This window comes from Excalfactoria chinensis, chromosome 3 (genome assembly GCF_039878825.1).
Source record: "Excalfactoria chinensis isolate bCotChi1 chromosome 3, bCotChi1.hap2, whole genome shotgun sequence".
Classification (NCBI taxonomy): Eukaryota; Metazoa; Chordata; class Aves; order Galliformes; family Phasianidae; genus Excalfactoria; species Excalfactoria chinensis.
In genome coordinates this window covers 87,089,771-87,113,501 of record NC_092827.1, presented here as the reverse complement: position 1 = coordinate 87,113,501, position 23,731 = coordinate 87,089,771, and the positions used below count along the sequence as shown (strand labels likewise).

Genomic DNA, 23,731 nt, shown 5'->3' with positions numbered 1-23,731 from the left:
AAACAGACATACAATGTGTTAAAATACAGAGTAATCGATCACCAAAGTACAACACAGCTGTCCTTTAAGTTCCTTTTTTTTTCTTTTTTCTTTTTTTCTTTTTTTTTTCTTTTAAACCATGCCAACCATACATTTGTGTTGTTGCTAAACACATAAAAAATGCTGTCCTAACCCACTCAGCTAAGTGCTAAGACCCCCCTCAGGCTCACACAGCTCCTTTGGGTCTGACCTTTCAAAGTGCGGAACATTTCCTGCCAGGTGCTGGGCATCACCAATGCTCAGGGACTTTGCTGAGATGGTACCTACTTATTGTGACAGTCTTTGAACCATTGCAGTCCCATCTAAACATCGTTTGATGGAGGGGGGTGGGGTGGGTAATCGACATCAGACCTGAGTGGTGTTTGGCCTCACATCACACCACTCTATAGAGGGGTGTTTCACCCATTAGTTCTGCACACTGTAGGATCAGGTCTAATAGTGTCCCTGGTAATTAAGGGAAATACGTGCCTAATAAAGTGGAGAAAACAAAGTCGTAGGAGCTCTATAAGAATATTTCAAATACTATCAGTGCATTTTGAGGAAAAAAGTTTTTTAAAAAAAGTATCTGATCTTGTGGTAGTGATTTACAGAAATAAGGCTTTATATTTAAATTTAGACAACAAAAACTCCAAACCCAAACCAAAATCTTTAGCTGCGTCCAGCGCATAGTGAGTATAATTGGACAACTATGCTATCTTGTATTCCACTTTTCCAAAGCTTCAAATCCACTCTGAGTTGCATTCCCGTAGCTGAGAATTGCAAAAATGTTCTTCAGTCTTATGAAATGTGTTCATCCATGTCTCTTCCTGTCCAACAAAAATACAGGTCTCATACTGAACCTGATAAAACTAATTTTGCTGCTGTATGCAGCAAAATCCAGAGTATTTACTACCCTGAGGAGTTTCACTGAGTTCAGTGCATCTTCTCACTGAAGTAAGTCTGGCTCAAGCAAGTGTTAGCAGGACAGATTTTTCACTTGTTCATCTCAACTCGCTAAATGAATCAGAAGTCTAATGTACCTCCTCCTCTGTGCTGAGTCAATGGGTGGGATTAGATCATCTGTGGGGCTACGTGTCCATGTAGGCAATAAGCATAGACTGCTGAAGTCCCAAGGAGCTGCGGGTGCAAGCCGCTGCAGTACTTCAGCTTTGCATCAGTGTTCTGCTGAAGTCAAAGAAATTGCACATCTTAGAACTGAAGCTGACAATGTAAAGCTCGGGAGCATCCTCCTGACACCACTCAGGTCAATGACAGAAAATGTCCTTCTCATCCAAGTAGCATTTTTCTAACGCAGTTTTCAAGCTTTGCCATGCAAAACCATTTATCATATGATTGCGCCTTCTTCGTGACATTTTTTTTTGCCAATTTAAACTTTTTAGAAAAGAAATGTATAATGTGGATTATTTTTTTTAACTCCCTCTACAGTATTCAAATGCATAACAGCAACAAAGCCCTAGAGACCCCATATTTCTTTTTCCATTTCTTTTTTTTTTTTTCCTCTTTTAATAGGTTAGAAAAGTAAAAAATTAAAGAGTCTGACCCTGCAAATTGTGCCACGCCACTGCAGAAGTTAAAGGCAAGCCTCTGATACTGTGCTGGGAGCAGGATCAGCCCCACAGCTTAATCACAGGGCAAGTCCTGCTTTGTGCGAACCCAGGGCAGTCTGCTCCTATGCATGCCCCATGCAAAGGCATTGCTGAGGCAGATGCTCCGTGCCAGCCCTTGACACAGGACTGGGTGTCACTCTCTGCCTCTGAACCGCGTTGCGATTCAAGTGTTACAAATGGGGATGAAACAGGAAGGAGGGAAGGAGGGGAGGAAAGAGCACTTCAATCCGTCCTTTTTTATAATATAAAACAAAACAAAATTAAAAAAAAAAAAAACACAAATGGAGTCAGGTAGCTTATGTCATAATGATGAACAATATACAAAGCACATGTATAGCAATTATTATAAAACATGTATTTGTAGTGCAAGTCAAAATATAGGGACTCTACTCATACTGGCCAGCTAGAGGGAAACGCGTGATTCTGAGTGATCAAAAAGAGCCCCAAATTCAAATTCAAACTCATGAGAGCTGACAGTATTACAGAGTACAAAAATATGGTGAAAATTTACACATTACACATAAAGTACTTAATTTTTTAATAGTTTACAAATAGAGATCTACAGATATGTTTCCAATTAAGCTGGCTTTTACTACCCACCTATTGCAATACTCTAGGTATGGTTACATATACCAAAAGAACAAAAAATCCCATAGCATAGCTATACAGCAACATATTAAGGTCTGAAGATTAGACCAGTACATGTTAAATATTTTACTGGTTTACTAAACTGACATTTAAATCATTTACAGTAAAAAATAAAAATAAAAAAAAAAATAAAAAAAAAAAAATCTTATAGACTTGTCTTTGAGTCTGAGACAGAGTGTCCTTTATTAGTAAGTTATTCAGTATTTAAAACAAGGGTTTGAGACCTTACAAGAAGCCTCTCCAGGCAGCTGGCATGAAAAATAAGGTATTCTAAAGGCAGAGTTTCTCAATAGTGTAATAATTGATTGCTATTTAAATCCAACTAAACTAACCATTACTTTCTGCAACTTTTGATCTTGTGTTCCTTTAGGCTTTCTATGTATTTCTGGCAGCTTATTTGGTCTCCATTTTGTCCACATTTGCTGGTTTTCCTTTTCCAATGGCGATACGGAAATGTTCATTTGATAGTTTTTACACACAAATAAATAATGCACTGTTAACTCTACAACTAAGAGGAATGGGTAGGATGCCTATTGCATAACAATACAGAGAGATCAAGTAAGGCACGGGACAGATACAGCAACTCCGCTTCATGGGATTTTCCTGTTTTTTTCCTTTCACATAGTAACACTAACAAATTTCTTCCAGTGTTTATTTTTTAAAAAGGTTTGTTTTTTTGTTTTTTTTTTTCTTTAACTTTGCTTCTTGTCTATCTCACACTATGTGGAGGTGAAATGTAAGATAAAGGCCTTCAATGTTTTGCTTCGGATGCCAGTTTAAAAAAGAAAACAACAAAAACTTTCAAACAGTTCAGACTAGTACCGCTTTTTTTTTTCTTCGTGTTTTTTGGTTGTTTTTTTTTTTTCCTTTTAACACTGATGAACCTGGGTTTTTGTTTTTCTTTCTTTCCTCCTCGTTCTCTCTTTCTTTTTTTTTCTCGGTTTATTATTTTTATTTATTTATTTATTTATTTTGATACACACACGTCACGCTGTTTCTGGGGTATCCTTTAGCTGCATTTGCAAGACTTTACAATCATGTTGGACAGCTGTTCAATTTTGGGTGTTTTGCCAATGTAGTAGAGGATGGTGAGGGGTTCTAAATCCTGGGACACGCAGCACGGAGAGGCAGAAGCTTCTGGATTTATAGTGTTATACAAGCTGAGTACCTAGAAGGAGAAAGGAAATAAGAGATTAAGACGGATTCCTCTGCCTGCTCTACTCTGGAAAGCAAATTCCTTTCTGCATCACTTCCTCCTCCAGTGCCTGGGAAAAAGCCCAGTGAAATCAGAAGAGAGATGCCTGGATTTGAATATTTTTGCATGCTTTTCCAGTTCAACCTGGTGTCACAAACCGTCTGAGCTTCCTAATGTTTTATCCCCACAGCCTTAAATCTTAAAACATGTATGTGCCTGTAGCCTGACTTGAAAATGTAACTCTTCAAAGCAGCACACATGCTGTATAGATAGGGAAGGAAGAAACTGAAATATTTTTATCTGCAACTTCAGAATGTCATTTACTGTTACAGTATTCTGGTTTTACAAGAGCACCAAAGGCAGAGGAGAATCCTTCAGCACGAGTACTGTTTTCCTTCTCATCCCTGGATACTTTTCTGTAAATCCACCAATGCCACCCTTCAAGAGCCATGACTACTTCCTCAGTAGTCCAGCTGAGGATCAGCTGTGGCTGAGAATCAGCAGCACCGGTACTTTATGTCACGTTGGATTCATATGCATGGTTCTCTGCAAGGGAAGTATGTAGGGTTACCCACTGATGATTCACAGGTATTTCCGAGGATGCCATTAATGTGTTAGCTAAACACTAAATGACCTTTTCCTAGAGCTTCAACACAACATTTACAGCTTTTAGAGACAGAAGACCTGTTCAGGACAGCAACACTAACTACTTTATTAAGCAACCTTTGCCTATTTGGGTAACTATCCAAACCACATATTTGTGACCATGACAGTTATTCTTCCTCTTTCCTTTAAAAACAAGTGCTGCTCCAAACAGTGCATGCTACTACTCCACACAAGCATGGAAACATAGGTTCTATTAAAAAATATTTACCACTGTCATCTGACAGCTACTGCTGATACTACAAGGCCACAGCCACTGACAGTTACAAAAGATACCTGCACTTAGGTCTGTACCTTGTGCCTTTACAGACAAAATGGAAAGCAATCTCTCTCTTGAACAAGAGGCTGACATTGATCTGATACTTTAAAGAAGGTTTGTAAAAAAAAGAGAGATATCATCCTTAGTATGGAGGGTGAAATTCTTTCTTTATGACAACTGCGGTGCAAATGCCTGCTTCATGCATTTACAGTCCAGACATCCTTATTGACAGTTGAGCAAAATAAGTCCATCACAACAGAATTATCACTCATTCTAAAGCACTTGGCTAGAACAACCCATCCAATCCCTACAGTAAAAGATTCTATCCCAACCATCTATCAGTTCATAAGCATCCCAGACACAAGGTCATTCTTCCTCAAATAAATTTTCAATGTACAATAATGAATGCCTCTTCTGAAGAAGTACATCGATCCCTACATCATCATGAAATTCAGCACAGTAGCAGATCTCTAACAATATAAAAAGGAAAAGAGCAATTCATAAAGTAGGTGAAAATTGGATGGTAAGACTCAGCCCCATAATCATTCTGATTATATTTTCCTAGGTGCCTTGGCTGAGGGAACTCATTGACACTTTTCACTCATGCTCTTTACTGAATGGTCCCTTTTCAGGCAGCCTTCCAAAGCTGTATCACGCTCATGGTCACAAAGAGTATTGGATACATTCATACCTTCCATTGATGACCATGTTTAGAAAAGTATGTATCTGGATCAATGCATGCCTTTAGCTTCAACTCTAGTCTGAGGCCACATTCAAGTCTCTCTTTAGGGTCATATTTTCTTATCTACTGAGATAATAAATTGAAACTTTAGGCTCTCAAACTGATGACAGTCCCAGAAACATATTTTACCCTGTAATTATAAAACAGAAGATAACCTATGTTCCTAAGCACCACATCTACCCTCTTCTTGAACACCTCCAGGGACAGTGACTCCATCACCTTCCTGGCATACTTCACCCCTCTTTCCAAGAATAAATTTTTCCTAATATCCACGCCGAATCTCCTCTGATGCAACTTAAGGTTACTACCAGCACCAAAATCTTTACTTACTCTGCTGTGCTGAGTATCTGAGCTCCATAAATATGGGCAGGCTCCTGCACAGAAATTGGCGTGATATCCTTTAGGTTCATGAATCCATTTCCAGCCAAGATCCCTCTTGAAGTCTATATAAAGTGGACGCAGGCAGCAATTATCCTGCACATTCCTGGAAAATAAAATACAGACAAATGCATTGGCCATAACAAAGACAACACAGAGAATAAAAATAATCCAGTTGTTTGCTCCCTGAATGATGATTTAGAAACAAGTTAGAGTCCCAAAAATTCACAACCTAATCACATCTGTTGTGTTTTATACCATAAATGAAACGAGATGCTTAGACATGGTAAAACTTGTTTATAGAAAGATAATGGAGGATCACTGAAGTATTTTCCTCCAGCCCGTAATGAGTCACCTCTCAACACAGTGGAGGTGATAATTTGGGTACAACTATGGAGCCGATAGGCTTGGGAATCACCCCAAGTGGAGCTCAGTTCCTGCATTCTGAGGTCTTAACCTTCCTCCTTTTCAGGCACCATCTCCATGGGAGTGGAGCGCACTGGGCAGATACCCTTTTGGGCATGGACACTGTGGGTCTGTGAACAAGGACCAAACTGTAAAATGCCTGCCATAAAGAAACATCTGCTTACATGAAAAGCAACTGCACTACAATTTAGAAGCTGGCACAGTTATGTAAAGTATACTAAACATAGATGCATAGTTACCTAAAACAATAGGCAGCATCTAGAGCACGCTTCTTCCGCCGACTGGGCTGTTGCGACTCAAGTCTGTAGGAGGGTAACAACATTAGCAGAAGATGTGGGGTCTTCCCACTGTATTTTTTCCTATTGGACTTTAAAGCTTTCACATCACCACTGGAATATGTGTAGTCATCAATACCTTCAAAAAATACATTTTGGTGATAAACATTATGTTGCTATTTTCTTCACAAATTAAATAAACCATCTCTTTAAAAAAATGCTGTCAGAACCTGGGCAATGATGGCATCAACTGAGCACATTTACTGGGAAAGTTGAGCCAAATTTCAGCCCAAGATCCCAAATATATTCACAGTTCTCATGCATCTAATGTATCAGCCCTCCCATATTCATAGCCGCTTAATGGCACTTCAGTACCAAAACTGTTGAAATGAGTAACAGAAAAGATACGTGGAGTCCCTTCAGCCAATGCATCTACATTGCTTAAACTAGTTTCAAATGCCCAAAGCAATGATGCTTCTACTACTTCACCTACAGCAGTATTCTAACAGCTTGCAGTCTTCTAACAGCAGTGTACCTTTCTAAACCTCACAGTAGCATTAAAGCTGCTCTGTATAATCAAGCTGCATTTCTCACTGCTTACTTTCAAGTCATTAGTTTTCTCCATCACATTTATGCCATTCTAATGCTTATAAATTCTCTGTCTCTCACTGTCAGTTCATTGAATTCCGCTAATTCTCCTAGTAAAATCTGTTATTTTATCTCCTTCCGTGTGATCACGGTAAGGACATTGATCAAAATATTTATTTTTGCAGTGGAAATCAATGATCTCATATTTCGTATTTTCCCTTGAAACTAACTGCCTTACTAACTTTCTTATCATAGCAATAGGATGGGCAAAAGAACCCAAGTTTTAGCCTTTCCCAGGAATTAAATAGCTCGTGTTATGCCTCTTCTTGAGAACCTTTTGAAAATTAACCTCCTGAACCAAATAATGCTATCTAAAGGAAAGAAGTTACTTTTTGTAACATGCAAAAATACAGAGATCAAATATAATACTAACATTTTGTTTAAATGCACACAATGGCTTTATTCATATCTACAATGCATATATTTACCCAGAGAAAAAAAAAAATCCAATGCAGTAAAACAATGGTTAAATACATGTAATACTTGACAAGGAATACAGCCAAATGCTTGGAAAACCAATGAACCAAATCATGATATATTTGAATAAATGAAAACTTGATAAACAGCATGAGTGAATTCCAATATAGTCTCTACTTCAATATGCACTGATTGATGATAATTCTGGCATCACCAGTTAAATAACATTTCCCTTTTAGAAAATGAAACCCGAATGGCTCAAAGACACACTGGAGCTTATGCTTTCTATATATCACCTTGTCTGTTGTCCACAGAAAGCACATCCATCCATAACCCTTACTACATATTTCTTTCTTTTTATTACTTATCCAATCCAATCTTTAAGTTTTTACTAAGCTATCAGAATAAAAAGCATTTGTGTAACTAATATATAAGTAACAATAAATTACAGATGCCAGTGATGGAAAGTATATGTATTGAAATAACCAATATTATATAATATTGCCATTGCTTCACCTGAGACTCAGACTTACCCTGCTTGAAGCAGGAACACATTAAACAGGCATACCCCTTCTGTTACTTCAACGCATAACTCACTTGGAGTATAGAAGTTTATATATTCAAGTCTGGCACCTATTGTTCAGTTATTTCTGAAGTAACTGATGTCATTGCTCAGATGAATTTTAATATTATGGACATATATGAAAAAAAAGAAAGTGAAAAAAAAAGCTGGTGTTGCTCACTGTTTCCAAACAGGTATCAGTTATTTACAAATACTGGGCCCTTTATAGAAAAGGAAGGTGCCTCTGTAAGGAAACCAGCCTACTATTGCTTTACCTATAGTTTGGAAATTTGCCGTAATAAGTATTATTTTCTCAGACATGTTCTTAAAACACACTCACACACATCTACTGTAAGCAGCTCAAATGTGTGCCAAGCACTACCTTAACTGCACTCTCCAGTAATCTTCTCTACTGAAGCCTGAACTGTTACAGAGTTAGAATGGACAGCAAAGGGTTTATTCTGAAAGATCTGGTAAATTTTCTCATGATTATCCAAAAGTGGATGGTCTACTGTACATTAGTCTTTCCTGCATCCAAAACTGCATACACATATACTCATTGTGGATGCTGCAAACTTTAACATAGATATCTAAGGACACAGAAGCTCCAAGTATGGAATGAGACAGCTAACTCATGCCATTCGGTTTTAGAGTAGTTCAGTTGATTTTAGAAGAGTTCAGCTGACAAGAGTTTTGCCCTTGTGCCTTTAACACCATTTCCTACCAGTTAAGAGTCAAGATTTTTAAATGTATAAGTTTTCCATCAGCTGAATCCAATTTTAGAAACGTAAGAGATCCTTCTCCGCCCCCCCCCCTGCCTCCTCAGTTACACAACAGTAAAAAGTTACATATTTTTCAGTCATTACCTGCAAATCTTGCTTCAAGCTCCTCACTTTTATTTGGGATGATATAATTATTGGAAGGCACAAAGGTGCAGCACGGACAATGTAAGCTTATCTTAAATCCAAGGTTCCTGTCTGCAAAACATGAAAGTAAGTGGAATAGGTTTTTATGAGTGGAATGAGCCTGAAATACTGCTGAGTTAATAGATGATGGCTTGGGGCAGGAGTGAAGACAAAACACTGCTTGTCACCTCTGTGATGGAGCCATTCATGTACAGCCTCAGTGACATCAAAAGACAACCATTCTCCTTCAGCTCTTGTTTTAACCACTTTGCTGTCAATGTAGCGCTGTCCTGGTGATGACAATTCTTTGGATTTCAGAACCTGCAAGAAATAACAAATATGACTGTTTGCAGGTTAATATTTAACAGATTTGCATTAAAGTGGACCACCAGCATTACAAAAGAGCAGAAGAAATTATTACAGCTCAAATTTCTACACAACAAATATACATTCAGTGAAGTTTTCAGTACCAGAAGAAAGTACAGTATGTCTTAGTTTCTGCAGAATCATTACTATCAGTTACAATGACAACAGCAACAAGGATTCAATAGTGTGACTATTGCAGTAAAGGTACTTGGCTAATGAAATCTTTTTCACTTCCCCTAGAATAGTGCTGCAAATGGTCTCTACCCACCATCAATTGCTCCACACTTCAAAGTCCTCACAGGGCTACCATGTCATAGTTCTACTTTGTTGCTACTGCAGCGTATCTTGCAGTTATGATGTCTGACTTTCAAAAACCAAGTGACGCATGCCCATGTTTGCTCCCTACTTCACGAGGAATCTTCTTTGGGTGTGTGGGGAGAGGAAAGCAATGAAAAAAACACCTCAAGGAAACAGGCTTTTGTCCCCAAGCAAAATATGTAATCATCAAATACTTCCTCCTAAGAGAATTCACACAGGGTGACTGCACTGAAAATTTGTCCTGCAACACTTGTGGTCAAAGGAATCGCAACAACTGGAACTTCAAAACAGAGGCTACACCACTTTCTTTAGTAACACACTGGCTAGAATATCTCCAACAGAGAAAGGCTCAGGAGGAATCTTATCAATGTGTGTAAATATGTGAAGGGAAGATGCAGAGAAGCTGGTATCAGGTTCTTCTCAGTGGTGCCCAGTGTGAGGAAAAAAGGCAGTGGGCTCAAACTGGAACACAAGTGGTACTGTCTGAACATCAGTAAGTTATTCTTCACTGCATAGGTGCCAAAACATTAGAATGGGTTGCCCAGATGTTGTGGAGTCTCCTCGTTGGAATTGTGCAAAAGACACTTGGACGTGGTCCTAGGCAATCCTTGAGGTGTCCTCACTTGAGTAGGGGGTTGGACCAGATGACCTCAAGAGGACATCAACCACTCTATGATTCTGTGCTAACAAGAGCTAAACTACAAAACAGTCTATGCTCTGAAGGTATGATATTGCTTACTCGTAACTAATCTGCACAGTAGATCATCATCACTTTCAGTACTGGTTACACACTAAATAGAAAGAAAGTATTGTCTATACAGGTAACCTATGGGCATGCAAAACCAGCCAGGTGTGAATAATGGCCACACAAAGATCTGCACAACAGATGATTCTGCTTCTGTCCAAACCAGGATGCCAGCTGCGTTTGTATTTGAGTCAAAGGTTTCAGCAGTTTGCTGCTGAGATTGCAATAAAAATTACCTATACAAAAATCCTCAACTCCCCCCCTTCAAGGCACAGAAATGCATGCCTGGAATTTCAATTGCTCACAGTCTTCCTTGTACCTAAACAACTTGAGTGACTGCCTTCTCATATACAAGCATAGGCTGCTATTATGTACCTTACCTCTAGGATGAAAACAATGGGGCTTTTAGCTGCTAAAAAGTTTCTGGATTCAGAGTTATTGTTACATTGATAGTTCTGTGATGCAGGAAGTTAAAATACCACACCAAGTTAAGTCAACTCCAATCAGCATACCATGCTATAACATCACTTTGTGACTTATAGCATGCCAGCAGTGTGAGTCTGTATTTTGTTTTGGGTTCTTCCACTCTTTAGCCGTTCAAGCATATCTCCAAATGAGTAACTCTCAGACATGTCTCATTGTTTCCTCCTATTTTCTCAGCCCAGACCAGCCTGATATCTACCAAACCACTTGCACAAAGCAGTGATGAAACTGCATAACGTATATATAGAAAGGTATTTCAAAAGAGGTGTGAAATTACATCACCATAATAAAATTAATCTTTTCATAATGGAAAAGAAAACTTGAAAAAGCTAGACTCTGTCCAACATGTAGAGATTCCTCCCTCTTTATTTCAAGTGAATGCTGGATCTCTCAAGATTCAACGGTGCAGCAGCAGCTCCTACAGTATCAATTGTACTACAAAAAGAACAGCAATCTGATATGCTCTTTCACATTTGCAGCAGGAGAAGAAGAAAGATATGAGAAGCTGTTGGCCCCCAATCCAAAAAATTAACAAACTTTGATAGTAGATGATGCTAATGTCTCCAGTAGAAATTGAGGGCACTCAAACATTCAGCACTAGGACTCCTTTTTACAGGGCACCCTTCATACAAAGTGTTTGAACAACTGTTTACAGAGAATCTGGCAGCAGCAAGGGGACTACCATTGCCCAGAAGTGCCAGAGAGATGAGACAACTCACAATCAATGCTGGGAAAGTCCCAGAGAAGTACAAATATAACTTTGCCTTCCCTTTGGTCTTTATCAGGTCAACTCAAGTGTTTCTGAGGACGTAATGCAGCTGTCACTCTGTAGCAATGTGGTGGGGGTGCAGGGAAAGGGGAGCAAGTGGGACACAAGAACTTGGCTAATTTTTCTTCCTTTCTGCACAGTCATATCTTTCCACTGACTCCAGAAACTGCATACCTCTCAGTTTTGGCAATGATGTAAGGATCTAAAAGTAAGCAATGTGCCAAAAGTAATCTCTTGCTGTTAACTATAATTGGTCTTAGATGTGTTTTGAAAACTCAGTTGTGCTTTGGTATCCAAAAGAGAATGTCTTTATCCCAACCTCACCCCTATGAAAGGACAAAGTCAAGGATTGGCAGTGTCCAACTGGCATACAAGGCATTTACAGAAGGACAAGAGATCATCACTGCACATATTCAGTAGTACAGAGTACACCCATCTTGACCCATGAAATGAACTATAAGAAAAGTGATTGCATGTTTCCGAACTGAAGGACAGGATGGACAGTGCAGATTAAAAGAGCCAGATATAATCCATCCTTCACTGTCTACAGTATCTGAAAATGTGACTTCTCTCCTTGTGGTTTATGTAGTGTGTTCAGGAAAAAAGTTATGAGGAATGAGCTAGAAAGTAAAAAAAACTAAGCACAGCATAAGTAATTTCCACAACTGACATCATGCATTAAACAGGCACTAGTAATTCTTAAGCAAAATGTTATTGAGTATAATATGAGTGCCACACACAGTGAAATTAGCAGGTCTGCTTCAACCTCAAGCAAAAATGATCTTTTAGCCTCACTGTTTCCATTCATCTCCCCCCCCTTTTTCTTTTTTTTTTTTTTTTTTTTTTTTTCTTTCTTTTTTTTTGTGGGAATAGCAGTCCTAACATAGAGCTAATGGATGATAAAATCCCAGGCTCATCAGTCTGTTTCCTCCCACAAACCCACCAGATGAATGACTCTCTTCAGTTTTCTACATTGCACTCTATTTCCATCCACGCTGAAGCAACTACTTCCTGCACAGTGAGAATTAAAAAGGTTTCTTTGTAGGAATCTATCAGAAAGTCTTAAGGCTAACAACACATTCTTCAAATACACTCCCAATAACTAATTACATTAGATAAACTTCCTACTAAATCAACTAGCTTGGTTAGAAAAAAAAAAGAAGAAAAGCCTTTTGTATGCCTTGCAGCTCTAGTACTTGAAAGCTTGTCTACTTCTTCCAACTACAATATAGCTCTTAGAAGAGATATTACACCCTTACCTATAAACATTGCTTTGTCTGTAAACACTGCCTTGCCTTTATGCTTAGCCAGTCACAACCACATCTAACACAATCAAAAATGTCGTTGCTTAACTTGTATCTGTGGGGTGCCTGAAAGGTGAATGTCTTTGTTCTACAGTTTTCAGTGCTCCAAGTATATCAACATAAGATAAGAAAAAAAGAACACTGGAAAGAAAGAATACTGAACTAAACTTGTAGTTCAGTCTTTTCTCATTTCCTCCTGGAACAGCATCCAAAAAATCTACCTTCAAGAGGCAGAAGGGCTTTGGTATGTCTATGGTTTATGACCTGGATTGATAGGACTTTCAGGGCTGGGAGTATCATGTAGGGGAAGAGCATACCACCTACACATTGAAAAGCCATCCAATCCAATTTCCACACACACATCATCTTACCCCCCCCCCACTTACAAGTGTATGGTATATGCACAAGTAGCTGACAGTGCACAAAAACTGCATGAGTGCAGGCAGGTATGAACATGCACACCTTTATACATGCATGAGTGAAAGCTCAAGACAAACAAAACTCAAAATTCAGGTTGTGCAAAATCTTTATAGCTTCTAAACATGAGGATGTTCTTCCACATATCTCTATTTAGTCTTTTCTTCAACAGAGTGATCATGCAATGCTGCCTTTTCTATAAAAGGATTATGCATAGGCATATGATCACATTATGAAAGGATTAGCTGAATAGGTGGAACTGTTACAAAAGGAGTATCCAGCAGATTTCTAGCACAGTATGCAGAATAAATTTCCTTCAGTATCAGTGCTGTTACTTTAAGAACAATTTGGCTTTGTCTGCCCTCCTTTTGTATGTAATGTCTTCCTTTCACATGAAGGCAAATATTTAGCCAAAACTCTTCATTAATCTCTACTTGACAAAGTAGTTTGTATTCTCGAGCCTTGCCTTCTAGCTGTCATTACTACGGGCGCTGCAAACTTTGTCTTTTTTTTTTTTTTTCCTATTCTGACCCCTCCTAAAAATACTCAAGGAAAAGAATTATCTCAGGAATATCCAGGAAGAATCTCCAGATGCCACATGCATGCAGCTGCCGCCAGCAGGACAAAGGAAAACACAACAGTGGATACCTGCATATTGCAGGTAACTGCAGGAAATGGATCATAAAGCAGCCAGACAGGCACAAACAAAGCAGCGCTCTTGCTTGTACAGCTATGTGTTTGAGAAGCCCACTTGGTGATCACTGTGATGTGAGTGCCTTCACATGCCGCTCTCATCAGGCCTGAAAGAATTTGGGTACCTTATAAATCCTACTCAATTTTTTTACTCTTCACTGGATCTCTAAAAGTGTTCTACCCACTACTCAGTTCTTGAAGGGAGGCTCTGCTCTGCTGGCTAGAATTTATCTGTGCTCATTTGTTAGAGGAGGCTGTTAGTAACATGTAAGCATATTCCAAACCAACAGGACCAGGTGTTCAGTGATGAAGTAGCTTAATTTTGTCATAAACTGGTTGTAGAAGAATGACAAGCAAACTTCCAGAAAAGACTGAGCTCTGTATTGCTTCTGCCATCCACTCTGATTGTTTTTTTTGACTAAACAGCATAAAGTGATAGATACTTTTAAATTTAAGTATCCAGTAGCTGAAATCTTCATTAAAAGACTGGAAGACATAAACGGTTTATTTATATGCACGTATGTTTATACTCCTAGGAAGCTGTAACACAAGTAAGGAAAGGCATTGTCTTAGTCTGCATTTTATAAACTGTGATGTATGCTGAGAACACTAAAGGCCATGATAACTGACAAAGCAGAACATTTGCAAAATCAGTAGAAACGTGGTTTCTTTAAAAATGAGGCCTATCAGAAGCTGTTTTAAGCAGAGAATCAGGACTTGGCATCAGCGAAATGACATCAGTTTGAAAACAAAAATCCTCCAGAACTTTTTAGTCTGTTAATAAGAAAGACAACTACTTTGCTCAAATTTTCCTTTGCCTACTCCCTTTCTCATATATATATGCAGCTAAAGTAGGGGATAACTCAATGAACACATTAGCGTATGAATTTTAAACAATAACCACTCAGAGCAGACAGCAGAAGAGCCTGTCTTCATGACTCATTACACACATAAAAAGACTGTCAGAAAGACACACTGGTTCTTTCACACAACAAGTGCTCCACAACAGCAACTTGCTTAGTTTATTTCAGGTTTGACTGCCTGGCCAGTATATATTCCTATTCTCCGATATTTACCACAATAAATTTCAAAAGAATAGGATAATTGCAATTAAGTACAATTTACACTGGAACAGTTTTGGCTAATAAATTCTTCGCCTCCCCAGCAAGCAAGCAAGCAAAACCAAATGTGGTCCAGTAGTGGTTATACACAGGCTGATGCATCAATGACATATATCTGCTGCAGCCAAAAAAACTGAGCACACATCAAAGGTGAAGTGTTAGCACCAAAGACATTTTATAGCTGGGTCTGAGAATTAGAGTCACCGACCGTTAGGAAATATTTTGGGTGACATATTTTCTTAAAACAAGTTGGTGAATTTTCAGAACACAATAACAAGATTATACAGCCACCTAGAAGTATCTATTGTGTCTGCTATCTTGCCCCGGTACTTATGGTAGTCACAGCTGTCAGACAGTGTGGGATCTGCCATCACCAAGTAACAGTAAAGATGGTATTATCTTGTAAAAACCTGCTATGAATCTGTTTTTCCTTTCCATTTATTCTGGTCTGATCTCCTCCCTCCAGATGCTGTTGGCTCTCTGATAACTTCCTTCCTTCCTTCCTTTCCCTTCTCTGTCATCTCAGACTTCTGTGATGTTCTTGTATTACAGCATTTTGGCAGACTCACTAATCTTTCTCTTACTTATCATCATCATCCATGGTTTCCATTGGAACTTCAATGGCCTTTTTAAAATAATGGAAATAATCTGACATGTACTTGTGAGCTCAAAGCAAGTAAGCCCAAACAATGAGATCCAGAGCTAAATGATGTGCTAATGATGGTTAACATCACAGAAGAGATAAATCCTCTTTGCAGAACATCGTGGCTACAAACTGCCATCTAGGATAACTTCTTCTGGGCTAGTAGAACACTGCAGGGACTCCAGCCTAATCTGGTGCAGAGTAATAACCGGATTCCCAACGTCCGCATACGCAGCTGCTTGCGGTTTCCAAATTCTTATGTACTATTCACCCTACTGAAAGAATCACTTCTCTGCCTCAGTCCAGATTTCAAAGGTCTCCTCAGACAGTTCTCATGGACCTCATCCAGCCCTTTCCTGAATCTTAGAAGCTCAAGAAAAAAAAAAAAAAAGAAAAGAAAAAAAGAAAAAAAGAAAAAAAGCCAAAACCATGCTAATTCTCAGCCCTTTCTCACTCTCATGTTCAGTTCAAGGTCTTGGATCCTATTTTGGACACGAGGATAAGCAGTTCTGCTGCAGACCACTACAGCCTCTCCCATCCAGTTTCTTACTCACTGTATGCAGACACATATGTCGTAAAGTGCCAAAACCTTGATATAGTACCAGATAATTGGGAGTCTACCAGCTATCAGAATCTTAACCTTCTTATCACCACTAGTGCAAGAGAGATCACATATTTTTTCCAAAATTCTTGGTGCTAGCTTTCACGCTTCTTTTGTAGCCACTTTTGGAAAAGAGCAATTCAGAAACTGCCTTTAGTGCAACAGAGTTAAAAGGGCTTTACAGTCCCCTTGCTCATCAGTGGAAGCCTTTCCATTACATGTGAAGGTCTCCAAATCAGGCTCAAACTGAGGGCAGAATCTTTAGAGACTAGTATAAGAAATGCAGAATTCCTGCCAAAATACAAAGGTATGGAGTACTTGCCAAAGTCTTAAAAAAAGCCATAGCTGTATGATCCATCTGCTCAGAACTTGCCAGACACGTTCTTCATGCAAACTCGCAAATAAAAAGAACATATTGCACACATAACCCAGCCCCATTTATATCTGGATGGACTACAGCTGTGGCAGAATTCCCTGTGTGTCGGCTGCTACTCGCTTAAAGGTAAAAGAAGGTGAAGTGTGAGGGGGCAAGGAGAAGTACAGCTAAAGAAGGTCAGAAAAGGAGGGGAAGTAAAGTATGTCAGGGAATCACTGTGTCTGATTCGCTGTTATACCCCGTGGTGAGGGGATGAGCCTCAGGAAAGAGGATGAAGACTGAGAAGGGATTTCCTCTCCACTCCTTCCCCAAGCAGGGCCTTCCACCTGCTGTGGCAGATACACGTGCTGGGTATGGTGAGGATACAGCCCTGAGGCTGCTCAGTTTCATTTACATTTAAGCAGGCAGGAAGACTGCGTTGTGAAAGCAATAAATAAGAATAGAGGGTCTGGGGTCCTTCTCCTGGAAGATTTTGAAATATTAAGTGCAATTTCCTGCCGTATGGTAGATTTTAAGATAGCTCTGAAGAAAGATTTTATGTAAAATGAAGCAAAACAAAAAAATCCTGTAAACTTATCTAGCATTTAGCTTTAACTTGCCAGAGGCACGTTATGTTTTATTAAAATATCAACAAAGAGCAGCCAAAGTCAACAAAAACAGAGTGGGCTCTCCTGTCTCCCAGCCAAACTGTGTGTCCTGCAGGGTACTCCTGTGCTCACCTCCCCTCTGAGCTCAGTTCTCCCAGCCCCCTCCTCTTCCTCAGCCTTGTGCCTGATTGGCACATTTCATGCTCACATGCATTTTCTTGCAATATTTTGGCATTAAACCTTTTTCGCTTTTTTAATATTCAGATCTACTGCTTCTTCCACAATTTTGTCTTCTTCTACAGTCCTTTTCCTTCCTCCTGCCTGCACCATTCTCCTTCTGTCACCATTCTCCTTACAGTCTTCTCTTCCCACCACTTACAGGCTCCCACACAAACCACTCCTATCCTCTATTTTCTCAGATCATCTATTCTTCTCTATACAGGCTCCTCTCCCACAAAGCTTCACACTGTTTTCCACTGTTTACCTCTCATCCATAGCCTTTCTTCATATGCCCACTACTGGACAGGGTAGCAGGGCATAAAGGGGGCCTTTCGTTGTCTCATCACTGCTGAATGATACTGGAATGATACTGGGATTTATTTTTTTAGGTCTTCTTGCTGAGGGCCTGTTACTTGCTTTTAAGTATCACAAGGTTCTACAGCACAGTTTTCACATTTTTGACCCAAGTGCTGCTCTTTCCCCCCTCCTCCAGACATTTCTGTTCCCTAGCTAGCCCTGAGATGAACTATCTGATGACAAAGCTCCCCAGCCCCTCCTCAATGCCTTGCTCATCTCTGATGGTCTTCTTAGCACCAGCTTGGTATTCCCCAGCCTAATAACTACCAAGCTGCAGTGTTGGTTAAAACTTGGGCATGTCTGCACGTCTGGTTACCTTGCCAAACTGCAGCCTGAATAGCAGGAATCTGAATTCAGAGGCTTGTTTTTGAACTATGTCCTACATTCCTATGTTCCCCATAATGTACACACACCGCAAACTATAATAAATCTGTCTATCATCTCAGTGCCCTACATTTCAGTAGGGTTGAGTTGAGAATATGCACCAGCTCGTGCCAGTAGCTAATGGGGTTTTATGTACCACTTCAAATTGTCTTCAGTAACTTCACAGTTCCTGGTAAAAGCTGGCTGCATATGAGATAAGCTTTCAAATGGCAGAGAACATGACACACTAATAAATACTTCCCCTCACTTATGCTCAAGTTATTTGCCAAAGGTACTCTACACATGGTCTTAAATGTACTGCCCAGGGAGGTGGTGGAGTTGCCATGGAGTTGCCCTGGCAGTGCTCAAGAGGCATCTGGATAGGGAGCTAGGAGATATGGTTTAGTGGTTTTCTGTAGGTATGGTAAAGGGAGGACAGTTGGACTAGATGATCTTGTAGGTTCTCTCCAACCTTGTGATTCTATGACTCTACGTTGTTAAGTGCACAATTTGTACTGAGTTTAGCACTTCAGAAAGCACCGCACATTTGCCACCTTGCAACCAATCCACATGCAAGAGCCTGGCTTCAGGCATAAACTGTGGGATCCAAATATACCACTTGAGATATGGGTCAGAGCAACAGCAGTCAGTTGGAACTGAATGCTACTAAGTGATATTTGTTACCCAGATATCCCACAGCAGCTCAGTGCCACAAACATGGCTTCCTGCTATTTTGCTCTGTGGTGTGAGAGATGGCACTTTGGGGCCAAAAAAGAGCAAGGACCATTTGCTCACAATTATACTGAGATCAATCTGGGGCAGCACTACTGTGGCCAGCGTAAATTGCCTCAGATTTGCACCCCTGAGATCTGGCCCAAATCTATAGAAGCTTATTTTAAATGTATTCCCTAACTGAAAGTCAAGACACTGTCTGAACTGAAGGCATTTGAAAGACTGACTGTGGTTTAAATTTAAATCTGACTCATAGAGGGGTAATATGTTCCACTGCATCTTCCTTCTTATACCTCCAAGGGAGCAGAAAGGCCCTTAAAGAAACCAGGTCAGATACTGTCTGGAGGATGGCCACTTCTTCCTGAGCCCCATGCAAGTGTTGGGGATACCCTCGGCATAGATGGGACCATACCTAACACAGAATATCCTAAGTTGGAAGGGACCCATAAGGATCACTGAGTCCAACTCCTAAAGAGTTGGAAAGACCAAAGGTCTGCTGCTTGTGGTATCTACCCATTCCACATCTCAAAGCAATGTTCTCCTGGGCATTAGCCTGATGCTGCACAATGCTTGGACACCTCATATGGTAAGGACCCCCATTCACCACCCAGTAGCTACCTACACATATGGCAGCCTAGGACAATGACACTAAAAAACAGCTCTTTGGATGTATTTTCTGTGATGCTTTATGATGCACTACCAAAACATAGTACTGCTTCCACAGGAAGCAACCATTACTTCTTATAGTTTGATTGTCTGTACACAATAAAACTACCTCAAAAACAATACCGCAACACTCTCTGAACCACTGTTTTTCACCCCACAAGGGTTTTCACTTGTCCAGCTTTGCAGTGGTGCCCATTTATTTTTTGGAATGCTTATTCATAAAAGGCAAGCTTTCTCTGAAGGGTGAAGGGAGTTTATTCATAAATACAGAAGCACCTTAATAAAAGAAAAATGTGACAAAGTCTTCAAAGTGGGCAAGAAAACTGATGAACAAAGACATTCCCATAACAACCGAGCTTTATCTGATCAAATTCCAATAAAGCCTGCATTTGGCATAAATCTTTAAAAACATAGTGAGGGCCACTGGAGGATGCTGAAACTTGTTTATTTAATATTACTCCCTCCCCTAAAAGTATTTTATCCTCTCAATATTTTCTGAAGGCTTGGTGCACATTATGAAGCACATCAAGTGAAGATGGTGCAGTGGAAAGTGAAGCATAGGGTTGCTGCCTCTGGGGTTCTGTTGCTTCCTTCCTTCCCTGCAGCTTCCCACTGTCCAATGCGCTGATGCTCAGCAGCACCAGGGATTAACCTTTGCTTTCAGGCAGAAGAAATAACAGAATTTAATTCTTTAAAGGCACCATCTTTTCTATTCTATGTGGCTTCACTTAACTAGAGCCAAGAAAAGACAGAAGCTTTTATACCAACCTTATAAAAGAAGCTTAATTCCCACTTCTATGAGTTCTATTTCTTTTTCCCATCATTAAGACTACTTAAAATGTGTGCGGTGCTTCCCATTTGCGCAGGAACACACAAATGTGACTGACTAATCCTAAAATACCCAGAAAAGTATTCTGGGTGAAATCATACATTAAAGAAACCGTTTCTGCTCTCAGGGATTACCATTTGCTCCCCCTGGCTTTGGGAGAGGAGTTTAAAGAAGATGGTGAGGTACAGCGTGCTGCTGTCAGAGCTTTGCTCAGCACCCTGCAGGAGGTGAACATAGGACAGCCAGCACCTTGAAAAGGGACTTAACCTTGGACCCAAGAATTCTCGGAATACACTCTCCCAAGCAGTCTGCAAACATCCCAGCTAGGTAACTGTGAACATGGGGCCAATGAGCTGCCAGGCTACCCAGGGACCCAAGACAAGGGATATGTCTAGGTCACTCTCAGAAGAATTCACTTCCAGAACCTATTGCTCAGAATCCCATTTGCACCATAGGGCACAGCCAGGTTGCCCAGTGGATAAACAACCCAAATAAATGCATCAAGGTCCTGTGCGTCTGACTATGTTGGGTGGGACAGGGTCTTGCTGGGAGCAAGGGGCCCAGGCTCACCATGCCAGGCAGCCCCAGACTGCCTTCATGCAGTCAGTGCAAATCAGGGCTCTGCAGGAAAACACAAAGTTCTCCTCTGATGTGGTTTAGAAAAAGGAGCCAAGTGCAGCCTGAGGAAAGCTTGGTTGAAAAGGTGCAGTCTTGCATTTCTCATTTTAAGGGGTAAATCTCTAAGGTCAGAGGACCACACAAAGAAAGAATCAGGAGGAAAACCAAAATATTTATGTTTTGCTTGCTTATTTTTTTTTTCTATTTATCCCACACATCTGTCTCTAGCTGTTCCTGAAGCATGCTTTCTGAGTAATATTGTCCTTTTTATATCACTGGTATATATACTGCTATTAAACTGCCATTGGCCAAAATCAGATTGCGTTGGGGTACCTACATGTATCCAGGGGATCCCAGCCTCCCAGTAAAATACAACAGGGAAAGCTCTGGCTCTCCCCAGGACACTTCTGCCTCCCTCCTCCTGCTCAATGGGAAAAGACGAGACACAGAAACAACCATTCCCTGAAACTACAGGTATGAGAAGAATTTCAAAAACTCTCATCCAGGAGATTTCATCAAAGCAAAACAAGGCAACCTGAAAGTCAGTGAGAGGAAAAAAGAAAGAAAAAGGATTAAAAAAAAAAAAAAAAAAAGAAAAAAAAAGAAAAAAAAAGTAGTAATTAAATGTTGCTTATGCAAGATGAAAAACCACATTGTTGCTTCTGGGCACAACAGCCCTGGCAAGCCTAGCACTATCTCACAAGACAGGAAGCAGTGCTTATGCAGGGAGGAGGAGCAGCAGCTACACTTGCCAAATCTACCAGCAATCTCCTCTGAGAGGCTCTCTCCATGCATGGCTTCTCATGCTTCAAGCAAACATACCTGAGAAAGAGTTCAGCCCTTACAAGATGTATTTGCCTCTCCCACTTCCACTGAAATGAACATCCTCCCCATTGTTTTACCTCCTGTGTTTGTTCCTTCCCTCACTGTCAGTCACTTCTAGCACTACACAACACTGAAGTTCCTCCAGCATCACCTTGCTAATCCTTCCCTACATTCTATTCCTCAGACTTCCCCCTTGTTTTACCTTCTAAAACTTATATTCTTAGTTTTAGGATGCTTCTATAGCACTGTTTTACAATAAAGTCTCATCTCCAACTACTCTTTGCATTTGCTTCACCTGTTAAACACTGTATGTAGCCTCAGACATTGTGAAGAAGAAGTGAAGGAGGGTCGAGGGACTCCTGGTAGGAAACCCATGCAGTTTAGTCAACACAGAACTAACATGAATGGGGTAAATATGACCACAAGGCAGAGTAGCAGCACAGAAAAGCACTAGCAGGAATCTTACTAATTAATGAGTATACTGAAGGAAATGCTCCAGGGACAGCTTGCCTTTCTACAAGTGAAGCAGCAAGTAACATACCTAATGGAAACCCAGAACAAACACACCTTGCTGCCTCTGGGTCATCTGACCAGGTATAGAACAGCTCCAGTTCTACAATAACTTGCACTCATTACTTACCCAGTGCCTCACTAAGTGTATCTCCAGCCAGTCTAAAAAGGAGACTGCCTTACTCACTGGCTATACATTTATATAAAGAACCCAAGTATCTGCTGTGGGTGCAGGTGTCAATTATTTTCATGGGCACAGGCTTGCTGGAGTCAGCCTCTCTCAAATGAGCTCCAGCTGTTTCCCATCACAAGGCAAATTCCCAGCTGTTCAAAGGCCCCTTCTTCCCCATATCCACCAAACCCTTTCTGTCCCACATTCCTCAAACATGGAGGTGCAATGAGCCGAGCTCAGGGAATGTCAGCTGTATCCCTTCCAGGTGCATGATTAACAGCACTCAGAAAGCCCAGGGACACCATTATCTCCATTTAGGATGTCTGAACAGTGAGGTCAAGCCAGAATATATGATTGTTTTGACAGGCTGGTGTGACACCATCACAGGGACTCAAAGTGTAATTCTTTGTAATGGCTGTCAGACCATGAGCACACTAGTGGGTTTCATCAAAGATTCCTGTTACCTCTCTTAACAAGTGAAATGTTATTTAGGCACCTTTTCTGCCTGCCTGTTCATGGAATGCACATAGCTAGGCTGCAACCTTGACAGCAAGCACCCGGTGACCACCTGCAGACCTGAACCCCATTCAGTTGGGAATCACACTTCTCTCCTGTTTAAATCATGTTTAAAACCCCAGTGCATCATTTCCTGCCCTTAGTCTCTCAGTTTGGCTTATAGCATCACTTCAAGAAGCACAAGCACAAATCCTGCTCTGTCTGCTCCCAGCTTGGTTTGTGCTTCAGCAAACCAAGCAGCAAAATATGAACTTTGAAAGTAAAGGTAATAACTAACTCACATTTGCACCCACAGAATCTGCCCCAGGCTCTGTGGCGTAGCATACTCACAGCAAGGCTCAGATACAGCAAATAAGGGTAGCAAAAACAGGGCTAAAGAAGGGTCTGGTATGATTTATTTTACAAGATAGCTTTCTACCTAGCAGGTTTTCAGCTGAACAAGTACATAACTGCAGAGAGTCAAATCCCTTTTTGCTGTTGAGCTTCTCAGGAAGATGAACTATGCTTTAGACAAAATATGCTCTAGCCAGAATTTCCACAAACAAATGCACAGAATCCTTGCAGTTGACTTTAATGGATTTAGCATGTGTGCACGCTGACTCACTATCTAGCTAGAGGAGCCTCTGCTTGAGTTTGTTTACACACAGCGGAAGTTTTGTGGGGTTGTGATGGTTTCTATGCAAGACTGAATTTGCTTCTTCAGTGACAACATCATCTGATCAAGTTCATAAATCATC

The 23,731-nt window shown here is 40.4% G+C and overlaps 1 protein-coding gene across 1 annotated transcript in view; it reads right to left on the bottom strand.

Annotated features, from left to right (window-relative positions):
* Positions 1-1,543: 1,543 nt before the first annotated feature.
* Positions 1,544-23,731, bottom strand: part of TGFB2 (transforming growth factor beta 2) — a 58,433-nt gene continuing 36,245 nt past the window's right edge. Inside the window, exons 3-7 of the mRNA XM_072332988.1 lie at positions 8,953-9,085; positions 8,726-8,836; positions 6,197-6,371; positions 5,484-5,637; positions 1,544-3,462 (exon numbers count right to left, since the gene is read on the bottom strand). Of these exons, the coding sequence (XP_072189089.1) occupies positions 3,304-3,462; positions 5,484-5,637; positions 6,197-6,371; positions 8,726-8,836; positions 8,953-9,085 (732 nt within the window). The 3' untranslated portion in view covers positions 1,544-3,303. The remainder of the gene's footprint in view (positions 3,463-5,483; positions 5,638-6,196; positions 6,372-8,725; positions 8,837-8,952; positions 9,086-23,731) is intronic.